This window comes from Myripristis murdjan, chromosome 4, assembly GCF_902150065.1.
Source record: "Myripristis murdjan chromosome 4, fMyrMur1.1, whole genome shotgun sequence".
Lineage (NCBI taxonomy): Eukaryota > Metazoa > Chordata > Actinopteri > Holocentriformes > Holocentridae > Myripristis > Myripristis murdjan.
Window position 1 is genome coordinate 1,568,885 of NC_043983.1, and position 14,725 is coordinate 1,583,609.

The 14,725-nt window shown below is 39.9% G+C and overlaps 1 protein-coding gene across 6 annotated transcripts in view; it reads left to right on the top strand.

Moving 5' to 3' along the window:
* Window positions 1-14,725, top strand: part of armc9 (armadillo repeat containing 9) — a 64,069-nt gene that overhangs the window by 34,660 nt on the left and 14,684 nt on the right. For 5 of the 6 annotated variants that reach the window (XM_030049616.1, XM_030049619.1, XM_030049617.1 and 2 more), the window contains 4 exons: window positions 675-773; window positions 1,503-1,618; window positions 7,082-7,251; window positions 9,919-10,024. In XM_030049616.1, the coding sequence (XP_029905476.1) occupies window positions 675-773; window positions 1,503-1,618; window positions 7,082-7,251; window positions 9,919-10,024 (491 nt within the window). Of the gene's footprint in view, window positions 1-674; window positions 774-1,502; window positions 1,623-7,081; window positions 7,252-9,918; window positions 10,025-14,725 lie in introns of those variants that run through there. The other variant, XM_030049621.1, reaches the window with a different exon arrangement.

The following is a 14,725-nucleotide window of genomic DNA, read 5'->3' on the forward strand; positions in this document are numbered from 1 at the left end:
TGGTGTTTAGCCAATTTTTTTTTAAATAGCCAGACGCTATTAGCAGCACCAAACTCCAAACTACCCATTATCACAATGAAAAACACTAATAACTGAATTAACTAATAACTAACTAATAACTAATAACTGGGTGAAATGGCTTTTATAGTGGTGTTCTGGATGGTTAGCTATTCATGAGAATTGTTAGTTATGATTGTATGATTTGAATGTGACCATGACCCATCAGATTGCTGTAAGTGAATACACTCATTTTTATTTGAATTTTCTGCCAGTCAGTGCAGGCACAGCTTACTCCACATGTGAAATGTGGAGATATTTTGTGATATTCTGAACACTTTCATTTGTCTTTCAAATGCCCACAGCTTCCCATACAAACCATGTATTTGATTTAATGTTCATTCAAATCCAAACATATATTTTGTATGTTTATGTGTTTTAATAATTGCTGTGTTGTTTGTTTGTTTTTTACAAACTGTCATTACAAACAGACTGTAAAAATAAGAAATACTAAATAATGCTAACAGACATATACAGAGACTGGTGTCCTAGTTAGCTGCATACCCGGATGGTTTTTGTGTGTCTATTACACAAGGACATTTCTTTAACAGACCTTATTTCCTTTTCTGGTTGTGTCATTTTTTAAAATCTGATTTAGCATTATTGTGTCATGACAGGAAGATCTGATGGAGACAGACCTAGATAAAGAGGAAGTTCTCCAGCCACAGCCCAGGGAGCTGTCTGGCGAGAGCCTTCTCACCACCGAGTACCTAGGAGTAAGAACACACACACACACACACACACACACACACAAACATTTGTGCACAAAAATATATATGCTTCATGTTTCTGCCAAGCTTTTCCAAAAGAAAAAGCACATTTCACATTTCAGAACCACAATCATTTTTTCTGACCTTGGTATCCAGCCATTGGTTTCTGTTTATTCCACTACAATATGAAAATGAACTGTCAGAGATTTCAAACCTAGCAAGAATTTACATGTGCTATAGAAACTGAAATAAACACTGCAGTCACAAACAGAATCATATAACAGAAAGTGAAACAGAAGCCTTTTTCGCCAAAGAAATCCAAAGTCACTGAAACAGCGATTATACAACTCCATCAGCACTAGCTTGACCCCAGTGAATGGCTTCTTGTTGGCCTACATAGCCGCCTAGCTTACTTTAGCTTTCTATTGTCAGTTGGGATTCTGAGAGAGTGTGTGACAATGGACACTCCCTCCGAGCCCCGTGGGGATTGCAGAGATTTCATGTCACTGTGTCACTAAATGTTGCAGGGCGTTGTCAATAGCAGGTTTCCAAAGAAGAAACAGCATAAATCTCTGTCCCCTTTATGCTTTTTGGCTCATTTGAATGGGGATGTGCAAAAGCAGTCATGTTAAAGGAGAGCACGCGCATGTCCTCACGTTACTGACAATGTGGCACTGATTGCCGAGTGATTGTGTGTGTGTGTGTGTGTGTGTGTGTGTGTGTGTGTGTGTGTAGATCATGACCAACATGGCAAAAGCGAAAAGGAAATCTGCCTCTCTAACTCAGCCAAGCGTTGATGAACCCCTACAGCGGCCAGTCACTCCCAGTTCTCATCGGAATGGGAACACAATGTAAGTTATATCAAACGCACCAGATCAGTGCCCAGCAAGCCTGAGCAGGGGCCAGAACAGGGGCCAGAACATCTACTGGTATCTTGTTTATTATTTTTATTATTTTTTTCTCTTGGATCTCAGCAGTAGGACAGCATATTCGGACCATGGTGGGAAAAACGTATGGAGCCGGAGGAGGGGGGTAATATTCTGAGGAAAAAAATGACTGAATTTCTGAGATTAAAGTGCTAAATTTGTGAGAAGACACTCACGTGAGTTGGACATGAGTTGGCACAGAGTTGGCACACCCACTCAAAAACAAGCTGAATTGTTCTACTCTACACTTTAGGCTCACGCACTGCTTAATGACATATTGTCTCATCCTTCTTTATACGTTCCTTTATTACGTGACAGTCTCCCAAGCAGCCTGGTTCCAACAGCTGACATGCACTGAGCTTCTTCCAGAGTAAGATACTCTATCTCCATTGATACACACAGACATCTGGCCTTGTTTCTGTTATGGCTGATCGGTTTACAGCTGCACAAAAGGCTGACTCAGGCTCACAGATAACTCATAGCCTGATCTTAGATGGGTGAGATGATAAGGAGGACGATCAAAAGTAGGTTATTTGGACAGTGATGGGGTTACCCTCATTGTCCGACCAAGTTGATAAATCTGCTCTTTTTGCCTTTTAAACTAGATCAGTAGGACAAAGAAAAGACAGGTTTACTAAAATCTTTCCATTAATCATGTCAGAATGGTGTTTGTGAAGGGTTGAGACCAGAACTAGAAGCATTTAGTACTAAAAGAAGACCACAACCCATGAGTGGTTGCTGTTCTATGTTTGTTAAGACCCCTCACACAAAGAACGAGTTATTTTGAGTTATTGCTACTACTGTATTTTCATTACCATCTTAACATTGTATTAACATCAGTGGCATCAGTTGATAGCATATATTTTAAGCCAAAAAATATGATACTGTAAGAGTGACCCTCCTGAACCCTCCTGAAATTGCATTTCGGGAGTCACTTTTATTCCCCCTAATTCCCCAACATTTTCATGCAAGGACCCACACGTTCAGGTACTACTCGTCCCATGACCCACCACCAATTTTGCAAAGTGAAGTAGTTTTTAGTATATTTACATCCGTAATGATTACAGTGAATTCTAATGATCCTTCAACATTTGAAGAGTTTATCGCAAAAACAGATATCTCTGGTTGTATTCATTTCTATAAACCATGTTGTTGTTGTTGTTGTTGTTGTTGTTGTTGTTTTCTAGATAGTGTCAATCGAAAAGCAACACCATACCAGCAGACTTATGTATGGTTAATATTTGCTTTTGCAACAAAATTTTGGATTCTTGAAGAAAATTCTCTTTTTCAGGAATTTGTTGTTGTGGAAAATGTAAAACATTCTTATGTTCCATTCTAACATTCCATATGAGCAAATAAAAAAAAATGTATTATTATTTGTTGAACATCAATTTAAATTTGTTAAAAAGCATCAGCATCAAAATATTAAGCTTTAAACATAAAAATATTTTAAAACAGGTTGTAAAACTGTTCGAAATGATTTATTTCACTTTCAGTGGTGGTGCCTTTTTTCAGCAGTCCATTGATTACACTGGGTTTTAGAAATTTGTCCATTTCAGCAAGCTAAGAAGGCTGCGACCACTCTCTAGTCAATGTGACTTTGGCAGGGTTTCATGGTCAGTAAAGGTTCAGTGGGGTCTGGTGGATGTAGAAATGATGCCACCCATCATTATAGGCCTACTTTCCATGATTTAGACATGTCTATCCACCATTATTGAGAAAAGAATGCATTTATGTTGCAGTCCCACAACCCACCTTTCTCCATGCTGAGGCCCACCGGTAGCTCGGGACCCAGAGTGTGAAAATCACTGCTCTAATTGACTGAGTGGATTTAATAGGTGAAATCAAACAAAGGATCTTAGCCTTCATCTGGTCACTTTTTTCCTGGGGAGAGAACATGGTCCTAATATTCATATTCACTCCATAGCTGCTTAGTGTGACATGTTGATTTTGCCAGTGAAATGCCAGCCAGAGTATGACAGCAAGCACGCTGAGGTGCAATACAATTGAAACAAATCAATGGAGAGCCCTGTTCTCATACAGCTAAACTGCACTGTCAGTTGCGTTTCGAGGACAAAGTATTTTTGTCACGGATTATGTTTATTTGTAATGCATCACAAGAAGATTTGTAATCCCTTAGCTTTGAGGCCATGCTAGGAGGCAGGTGGGGTGCTGGATGGATTAAACAGCCAACATTTACCCAATCAAATCCAGCATGAAGCAATAGTGGTGTTTTTTTTTAACATTACGTTACGTTACATTACCGTAATCTTGTGGTTTTGATGCCTAAACCCAAACTTTCTCTAACTTTAACAAAGTTTTTTATGCCTAAACCTAACCTTTCTCTCACCTTAACCAAGTTTTGGTGGCTAAAGTCATGAAAATGGCTAAAATGCCACCCAGCATGATATACAAAATATGTTGATTAGAAACATATTTGTGATATGACAGAAACAAATGCTATCAATTCAAATACCTTTACCCCTAAACATAATTAAGAATGCATTTTAATTGTATGAGAACATAATTATTAGGAGACAGGGTTGCAGATTAGAACAACAGCGACTTGACAACTCACAACATCAAGGATCAATGAGATAGTGCCAAAACCGTGCTGGCAAGCCAGTGAAGAAATATGTGGCTTGGCTTGTGGCTTTGCATCTGTCAGCTGCCCTCCATCACAGATTATAGCAGCAGTCGCTGGAACCCACTCTAGAATAAGGTCATCCAGCTGGCCCACCCTGAAAATCAAACAAAGACCCCACAGGATGTCTCACTGTCAGTCTCTGTGTCCTCAGGGCTCAGGTTCAGTGTTCCTTTGTCCCAGCTGGACATATCCCCTGAATTGCCTTAGTTTTAGCAATGAACACCTGAAGTAGGAGAAGCCATTGTTGCACGGTGCCATAGTTTGTTGTCAATGGTTCTTGAGGGCCTGTATTTAAGAACTAAAGAGCCTCTGAGAGCCTCAGTCAGCAGTTTTAACAGAGAAGAAAAAGGGAAAGAAAGTTTTACAGACAGTTGTACAGGTGAGCGGGTCTTTGAGATGTATTGTGCCAAGACACCATGGTAGATTCTGCCTCCATCAGCATGGTTGTAATGCAGAGCCAGTTCCACCATGGAAAATCTGGCAAAAATAGCAAAATAGCAAAAATGGCATACAAACATATGAAAAAAGCTGCCAATTCACAACACATTTTTTAAAATTGTATATCTGCTGTCATTTTGCAGTTGCATTTCACAGTTGCACAATCGTGTCACTCAGTGACTGTCAAATATTCAAAATCAACTAAGGAATTTATGTGTGAAAAATTTGTTAGTGTTGACCTCAACCAACTATTTATGAGAAAAAATACATTTAGGTCCATAAGTATTTGGACAGTGACACAATATTCATCATTTTGCCCTTGTACACCACCACAAAGGATTTGAAATGGAGTAATCAAGACATGATTGAAGTGCAGACTTTCAGCTTTAATTTACGGGGTTGAACAAAAACATGAAAACCTACATTTCTCACATGATTCACAATTGGCATGACTTTTAGTCTGCAGTTTAAAGAAAAAGTTTATTTTTTTTATTTTTTTATTTTTTTTAAAGAAGATATATGTTTTATTTTTTTTTTTTAAAGAAAATATACAGCTCTAGAAAAAATTAAGAGGCCACTGTAAAATGATCAGTTTCTCTGGTTTTATGTTTTACATAACATTCCCTCTAAATTCCGAATAAATTCCTCTAAATTGTCATTTAGAGCATTTATTTGCAGAAAATTACAAATGGTCAAAATAACAAAAAAGATTTCACTGTTTTCAGACCTTGAGTAAGGCAAAGAAAAGTTCATATTAATTTTTAAACAACACAATAGAGTTCAGAAATTAATATTCGGTGGAATAACCCTGATTTTTAATCACAGCTTATATGCATTTTGGCCTGCTCTCCACCAATCTTTAACATTGCTGTTGGGTCATTTTATGCCACTTTTTGCGCAAAAAATTCAAGCAGCTCAGCTTTGTTTGATGGCTTATGACCATCTGTCTTCTTCTACATTCCAGATGTTTTTTGTAGGGTTCAGGTCAGGAGATTAAGCTATCCATGAGTCTTGATCTGGTGGTCCTCCATCCACACCTTGATTGGCCTGGCTGTGTGGCATGGAGCATTGCCCTGCTTCCAGGATAACCTTGTACGTGGCTTGATTCATGCGTCCTTCACAAAGACAAATCTGCCTGATTCCAGCCTTACTGAAGCACCCCCAGATCATCAATGATCCACCACCAAATTTCAGTGGCCATGAGACACTGTGGCTCGCGGCCTCTCCAGGTCTCTGTCTAACCATTAGATGATCAAGTGTTGGTCAAGCTGAAAATCAGACTCATCAGAGAAGATGACTTTACTCCAGTCCTCTACAGTGCAATCCTTATGGTCTTTTGCAAACCTCAGCCTGGCTCTTCCTTGCTTGTGAAGGTTCTGAAGGACTTTTTTCTAGCTTTCCATGACTTCATCCCTGTCCTTAGCGGCCTTTTTCAAATCATCTTCGCCGTGCATTTCACCCCAGCTGCCGTTAACTATTCTTTTTGTAGGTCCATGATGTCATCCTACAGTTGTTGAGAGTTGGGGGTCATCCCGGTCAGTGGAGAGTTGTTTTCATCCTCTGCCTGTCTGTAGCTTTGTGGTCTCCAATGTCTGCTGCTTGACCTTGTTCTTATGAACTGCCATCTTTGAAATTTTAAAGGTGAAGGAATCTGAGGCTCTCTGTGTCCCTCTGCCAGTAAAGCCAAATTTAACTGTTCTTTTGCTTACTTAAAACTTTTCTTTTCAACTATTTTGGCATGGTCAATGGTTATTTTTTTATTCCAATTATTTTTGATTTGCTACTAGCATTGTTTTTGCCATCCAGCTGCTCCTATTGCAAGAGGATGGTTATGACCACAGCAGTGTTTTTTTTTTATACTTTTCCTCATTAAATAGGTGATCACTTCATCAGTAGTTCATTAAGTAGAATGAGGTGTGCTTGTGTTGGAATTCAATAGACACTGTAAAGAAATGGCTGCCATACATGTAGAGATTGTGATTTAAGAAAAATTTGAAGTGGCCTTTTAATTTTTTTCCAGAATGCTATGTTTTGGATTTGCTTTCAACAGAAAAGATTTGTTTGAGGATTATTTTGTGTTCCATTTTTTCGTGGTTCTTTTTCAATCAAATTTTGGGTTCCTAAATCGGCCCTTTGAGAACCTTTGATTTATATGCTCCAGTGCCATTATAATCTTCCAGTATTTTAACCACAATGTTGACCTTTGTAGTTAACACGAATGCCTCAAACTGTGGCGAGGTTGCTGCCATCCTTTTTCCTGTGAGCGATAAAGGACACATGTCCATGGTTGTGTTCATGTGTAGGGGCTTCCGAGCTGGCAGTCATGGACATGAAGGAAGCAGGGACAGGGAGTATCCTCTGAGCAGACGGAGGAGTGAGGGGGGCAGCCTGCCTCCTTCCAGATACAGCTCCCGACCTCCTACACACGCCAGCAGCCGGCCCAGTACCGCCGACTCCCTACATCCCAGCATCGGTAGGTCGTCTTGTCTGTGGATGTGTACTCGTGGCTCTTTCTCAATCAAACAACTGCCTGTTGTGTTCTGTTACAGTTCTGTTACAGCAACAGAACACAACAGGCAGTGTGTTACAGAAAATAACATCACAGCTGAAATGATCTATGGGATGGTTTGCTATGACCAGCTGTGATGTTATGCATCATAACACACAAGGAGACTGTCCTCTGACCAAAAAATAACCCCACAGGTCATTTGTACAGCAGCTTATTATGACCTATACAGTGGTCCCTCGTTTATCGCGTGAGTTACGTTCTAAAGATAATCCGCAATAGGCGAAATCCGCGAAGTAGTCAGCTTTATTTTTTACAATTATTCTAGATGTTTTAAGGCTGTAAAGCCCCTCACTACACACTTTATACACTTTTCTCAGACAGGCATTAACATTTTCTCACTTTTCTCTCTTGTTTCTCACTGTTCTTTCTTGTTTAGTCCAGTATTATAGAATGAACGCATTCTGTACTGTACAGGAGACACGGCACAGAGGAGACTGATTGACAATGGTCTGCAGTCCCTTAGCCAATCAGGACGCAGAACACAATGTGCTGGAAAAAAAAAAAGCATGCAAAATTGCACTTTAAAAAATCCGCAAAACTGCGAGGCCGCGAAAGGTGAACCGCGTTATAGCGAGGGACAACTCTAGTTCCGTTTTTAAGTTAAGCGACCTCTAGTGGTCCTGTAAATAATGACACTGTGATCCATGTAAGGAGGATGGTGGGGTGGTGGATGGTTCAATCCGCACACCTTTCAGTCAGCCACCATGAGATCAAATTCAACCCAGAGCAGAGTTTATTTTTACATAGCTAACATTAGCTTATGTTTCATAACCTGAACCCTGACCTTTTCCTAACCTTAATCAATACAACAAACCTTTCCCAAACCTTAACAATAACTTTTTCCTAACCTTAACCAAGTATTCTCAGTGGCTAGCTCACTAGCTAGCAGGCTAACAAGCTTGCTAGCTGGTGTGCTCAGGAAATGGTCCTGTGGGTGGTTTGTGCTACTAATTTAGTAAATGCTGCTGTTGGTAGTATATTATATGTAGAATAATATGCTATGGCTCATGCTCTGCTTTGACCACACAGTCTGGACCTAATATAGACCCAGGCTTATCTCTGTGTGTGATAGATATATATATATGTGTGGGTACACTGGCAGGGTTGAAGTATCTGTATGTTGCAGTATGGTTATCTGTTTCTGTGTTTGCACAGGCTATGAAAAAAAAATTCTGCCAGACAATAAAGACTATATATAGTGGAGACGCTTCTGCTGGTTGTAGTGGTCATTTGGTTTTAGTTCCCATTTCTAATTATGCTCTGTGAAAAAGTAGCAAAGAAACACCTGTTTAGCGGTATAAACCAGTCAGAGGGGTAGACGGTTTACAACAGGACTGGGGAGCCTTTTTGCTAACAAAGCTCAATCATCATTTTATGAATATTTAAATATTCCTAATAAGAATTTAATAGTTAAATTAGCATGCTTTTTATTGGTCAAACTACACACAAACTCTGGTTTCCAGCCTACATGTTACATCTGTTTCAAGCCAACTGTTAAAAAAGTGAAGTCTGTCTTGTAGCTCCTTCATTTCTTCTCCAGTTTGTTCAACTCAGCTTCTTCAATGCTACATGATGAGGAGTTGAATCACTAATCTGATAAAGAGTAACATTTTCCTTGTTTTCATGTTCTTCTTTAGACTCATATTCCAAACCCAAAGTTATATTTGCAACATATGGAAACTCATTTACCAATACAAAGATTTTTTGCATCGTTTGATTGCAGTGGAATCCCAAAATAGTAAGGCTATAGTGTCTATCTATGGGTTGTATGTGTGCAGCCAGATAATTCTTACTTAACACAGACTGTGCATACCAGAAATCAGCTGCATTTGGGTGACAACTTAATTTCCCTTCTGCCTGTTATTCTTTACTGTATCTCATATTGGATTTCTTTGATGTGATGTCCAATGTCCACTGGGCAAAAAAGCTCCATCCATCAGCATCTCTCCAGAAAAGAACAAGTACTGTAAACATGTAGTTCCCTACCAGTGGTGGTATTCCTAGTCTATCCCCTCTGATTTCCACTTCGAGTTGGTTCATTTATTTATACATCTCTTCATCATAAACATGTCTCAAAGAACTTCTAAAGAATGAGATCTAAAGAACTCACCAATAATCAGGCATAGAGCAAAATAATCAAACACATAGAAACTAAGCAAAGCACAAGACACACATTAGCAAGTTTTAGCTAGACGTAGCAAGCCAATCAGCACTCCTTACCTGGTACCAGCAGCTTTTGACTCTCAGGGCATACAGTGATACAGGAAAAAGTAGAAGAAACCTTGGGTTGAACCAAGTCAAACAAGGATTCTAATTAATCAGTCCCCAAAAGATCCTGCAAACAGCCAAACAGACAGTAACATGGGGAATGACAGTGACATAAGAAACACATGAGGCAAGAAAACCTGATCATTTTGATCAGCTTTTCCTTGTTTTTTGGGTTGTTTTATTGCTTCAACTTTTGAGTTCCACTGAGATGTGAAACCAACCCAAACATTTGGTATTGCTGTAATGAAGCTCTGCTCTCTCTTTCTGTCTCTCGCTCTCTCTCATACACATAAACACATTTAGACTCGGAGTGTGGCCGATTGTCCCAGGAGTCAGGGCTGGATGGGCCGTATGAGGGCCAAGCCAGAGAACGATGTTCCCAGGGGGAACACAACACACACTGTGCCAGGTAAACTCACACAAGCACATACACACACACAAACATCGAAGGCTGTAGCTCATGTTGTGTTTTGCTCCGTCTTCATGGATGAAAGAGCCCGTGTCTCCCAGTGAGCTCAGACTGCTAATGAAGGATCATGTGGCAGAGCTCAGTAAGTTTCTGTTTTCAGTTAATCAAGATTTAAATGGGTTTGGCCCCTTCGGCCTGCTGGTCTACGTGTTGGATTGCTGCCTTTCTGGGCTCTTATATAACTTTATACTTTCACTCTGCCTTTACTTCTCACTTAATTTCGATATATGTCAACTCCTACAAAACTGCACTTTGTCTGTTAGCGACACAATTTAATGAATTCTGTTAAGAGCAGTCAACCAGCAAAGGCATCATGCACAAGAGATGGAGTGAACAACCAAACACTGGCATGCTGTTATCCTTGTAGACAGCAGCATGGCACAAAACAAACACAATTTGCATGAGTCAACGACAGCAAAGTACCAATATTTGCATCATTTAAATGCTGTTTTTCTTTCTTTTTTTTCTTTTTTTTTGAAGCTGTATTGAGGTGTTACTTGCAAATGTGGAATTCAAATGTGGGGCCAATTATCTGGACTGCGGGCATGAGCAAGTTTATATCAGCAGTGTTATCTACATAAGTGTACATTGTGACAGCCAGTTTTGGTTTAGTCTGCGTCCCTATTTGAACTCTACAGTCACTGCAACCAGCACTAAGCGCTGTTACCTAGCTCACGGTCAGTGAAGTCCTATTCAAACTGCTATTTTCATTCATCTGCAGGTTTTTATTCTAACCAAAAACTGGTGATTTCACTGATTAGTCCCTTCTCTCTACTTGAAGATGAGATAATCAGTGAAATCAGCTGGTGGAGTTTTCGGTTGGAATGAAAAGCTGCAGCCTCTTGGTCCATGGCACCAGTCTGACACATGTGCTGTATCCACACACAAACAGCAGCAGCAGACACTCAGCTTATCTGTGTGTCAGTGGTGCTGCAGATTATTAGCCTGCATACAGAGCTCTGTTAGGCTATGGGTTAGTCAGTCCTGTGACAGAGTGTGACATTCCTGATGTGCTGGAACGAAGAGGTCCATCACTATCCAGTGCCCTACAGACCCTTGCCCCTTCGCGCTCTCTGTCTGCCCTGTTTTTTCTGCCTATTGTTCTCTCCACAACACTGAGTTGAGAACAAGGAAGTGTAAGCAGTAAGTTGTGGAAGTAAGAGAGGAGAGAAGGATGCACAAGAGCATAGCACAGGGAACTGGAGGGTATGAGAATATCAAGGAGTGGAAATGACACAAACATGTTTAAATAGGTCAGCTACACGGGATGGAACCTGCCCATTTTGGTGATCACCTGACCATTCTTCCGGAAAACCACTGCCATTTTAGTTACCGACCTTTGTATTGGCTAGAGAATGACGTTTGTAAATTTTGGTGACCCCATGACCTTTCCTTTAGCGCCACCAGCAAATGAACTTTTTAATCTTGCATGAGCCATATCACCAAACCTACTGGATGGATCCTCATTTTTGATGACATCAACTTCTTCATTTTAAAATCTCATTGTCGTTGAAATCTTGATCATGTTCACATGATTACAAGGATTACGGATCTAATGTCTCACAGATTTAGGAGCTATTTTCATCCTTCAGATGGTTCATGATCACTGGCCAGAGTTAGTTGTCAACTCTGCAGCAGAGCTCTGCATCATCTTAAAGTGGGATTATACTCATTTTAAACCTGTTTCTTTTCTTTTTTTTTCGCTCAACTCTGATTTGCACAAATCTTAGCTTAAATGAATCCTTGTTGGCACAGCCCAGCCTATGGCACACTGAATGAGAGGCTACACAAGAAGTTACTTGATTTTGAAATGAAATGACCTAGCATTGGAAAAAAAAAAAAAAAGACATGTCGGCTTGATGGCATGATTGATCAATAACTGGGTGACAGCTGCCTCCTGAAGCAGACTGATATACAGTTAGGGAGCAATGCAAGAATAAAACTTCACAGCATGGATCAGCAGAGCATCCAAGAAAACTCTGAGAGGTGTGTGTGTGTGTGTGTGTGTGTGTGTGTGTGTGTGTGTGTGTGTGTGTGTGTGTGTGTGTGTGTGTGTGTGTGTGTTTGTGGACAGAGCTGGCTGGGGTGGGATTCCACACCGATCAGTGACTCAGCACTGCCAAGCCAGTCTGTGACATGCGTTTAAACGAGCAGTGGCCACAAAGAGACCATTCAATCAACCCCTCCGTTCCTCCTCCTCTCCCCTAAATCCCAGAGGAACTTGACTCCTAAATCCCCCCCCTTCCCCCGGAGTAATGAGCCCCAGGAAACCACACTTTAATTAAGGCCCCATCCCCCAGGATCGTAAAGCACCTCCACAAACAGCCTGGCCCGGGCTGACTTGGGCAGCCTCGTTTCACCCTGGCTTGCCGGGCAGGGAGTTTTACAGCAAGATGAGATCCAGGGTGAGGCCATTGATATTCCAGTAAAGTCAATAGAATCGTAGCAACAAAACAATTTGGCACACATCGGAGCAGCAATATCCGTTTTTTTCCCCTTTGTTTACTCAGGGTACGTTGACTGAGCCCACTTGCTTTTCAGCAGCGCTCTGCTTCACACTCATTCAATTACACAAGACTACACCTGGGGGAGCAGCCAGGCTGTTTGTCACTCAGACATCAGAGTTACAGAACAGAAAGAAGTAATCAGACTGCTTAATTCATGCAAACGTATTACCTAGACTTCAATTGTGGTAAAAAGCGCCTTTAAGAGAGCTCGTCTCATGTTGAGCCAATGACTTGTTTACTTCACTTTCTCAGTCCTCAGCCTTCGGTATTCTGAAAGGGACATCTGGACTACAAGTTAGAGATTGACTTGCAAATGGAAGGTGACAAGTTTCCAGTTGTCCCTTAGCTTCCCTAAAAATGGCTTATTAGAATTGTTTGCATTCACTGTAGAAACAGATTGGTGACACTAGTTGATAATAGTCTCCTTTGCAGCTAGCTGTACTCATAGGTTTTAATGAGGAATGCTCACAATGCAAACAAGCAAATGGTTTCCTAGCATTACCATAATATCTATACTGTTATTTGTTTAGCTTCACTTATAGCACATTACTGTGTCCTTAACTTTTTGAAACCCATGAGTCCATGAGTGCTTGTTTATTAAAATTCATTTTTTCTTGTCATTTGTATTTACATTTTTTTGGTAATCTTCTTGTAATTTTCTTCTAATTTAATTTCAAATATGATTATAATTAGAAATATAGTTTTCAGGTGATTTTTCTTCTATTGTTGTGTTGTTTGGGGAATTTTTAGGTAATTTCTGGTCATTGTCTTGTCAATTGATAAAATAATTTTTTGATAATTTTATGATTTTTTTCTAATTTTGTAATTTTTACAATATTTTTTCAGTGATTTTTGTTGCAGTTTCATGGTAGTTTCCTTTTATTAATTTAGTTGTTGCCAAAATTTGTGGTTACTTTACAGTATGATGATGAAATAGATAACGTATTTAAAATTAAGTGGATTTGCTATGTTTTCAAAGGATTAATGCGAGGTTAGTGATAAATTGAGGACCTAGTTGGTTTTTAAATATGTTACATTAAGTGCAATAACAGAATTTTATACCATATTGCAACAAACACCTGGTACAGAAAGTGTAAAACTGTCAAAACACAAAGTGCCAAAACTGAACTTTGGGTTAAGTGGGGATATCTGGATGTTGGAACCAGTATGATTTCCCTGAGTGGAAAGAAGAAGGAGTTTGACTATTATGGTATAGGATTGCTCCATGGGAAGTAGGTCATTTTGGCTGTAGCCTGATGAGGGCATTGGCAGAGTTTGGACCTTGACTGTATGGTTGGAGGCAGAAGAGGCATTTATCCCTTGTGACTCAGCTCTGGTTCTCAGATTCACAGGGACATCAGTTTCGGTAACTCTATACAACAGGCGTATGGCACTTGAGACTGTTTATTAACCAATGTCAAAGCACTGGAAGTGCCCTGTGTACCCATAAAGTGCCCTTATAAAACTGGTGTAACAACACAAGCATACTCTGATACCTATACCAACATAAGGGCATTATGCTTTTCCATAATACAACCAGTACTCGAGTTGAGGGGGGATGAGGGGGGATGGCATCCCCCCTGAAATAAAAATCATCCCCCCTATAAAACTGCCATCCTCCCTTTTCATCAAGTGAAAAAAATTGACCATCCCCCCTGATTTTTTTTTTTACAACTCGACTACTGAATACAACTAAAACAAAACAAAAGCTATCATAATTCAAATGATTAAAACTAAAATGCATTTTAGTCAAAAGACTAACACAAAACTAAATATAAATTTGTTGTCAACATGAACACTAACAGCAGTATAATCTACTTGAATAAAGTTATTGTAAAGCCATACCTCGTTTTTCTTTTAAATCTTCTTCATACATGCATGATATGTATGAATATTTTAAAACCTCTATGCAATATATGTCCTCTGTAGGCCTTGGGGAATACTGGGTATCAAGGAAGTATTGATAAAACCGCCTGTACTGGGTATTATATCACCGGATATGGAGGATATCAACTGAAACTCGTGAAATGAATTCTGTCGAGTGTTGAGAGTATGAGCCTCGTGCAAGGTTATGGGAATAGTTCACCCATTCTGCCCATTTTGAATAATTTGATACTATTTAACCCCCCCCCCT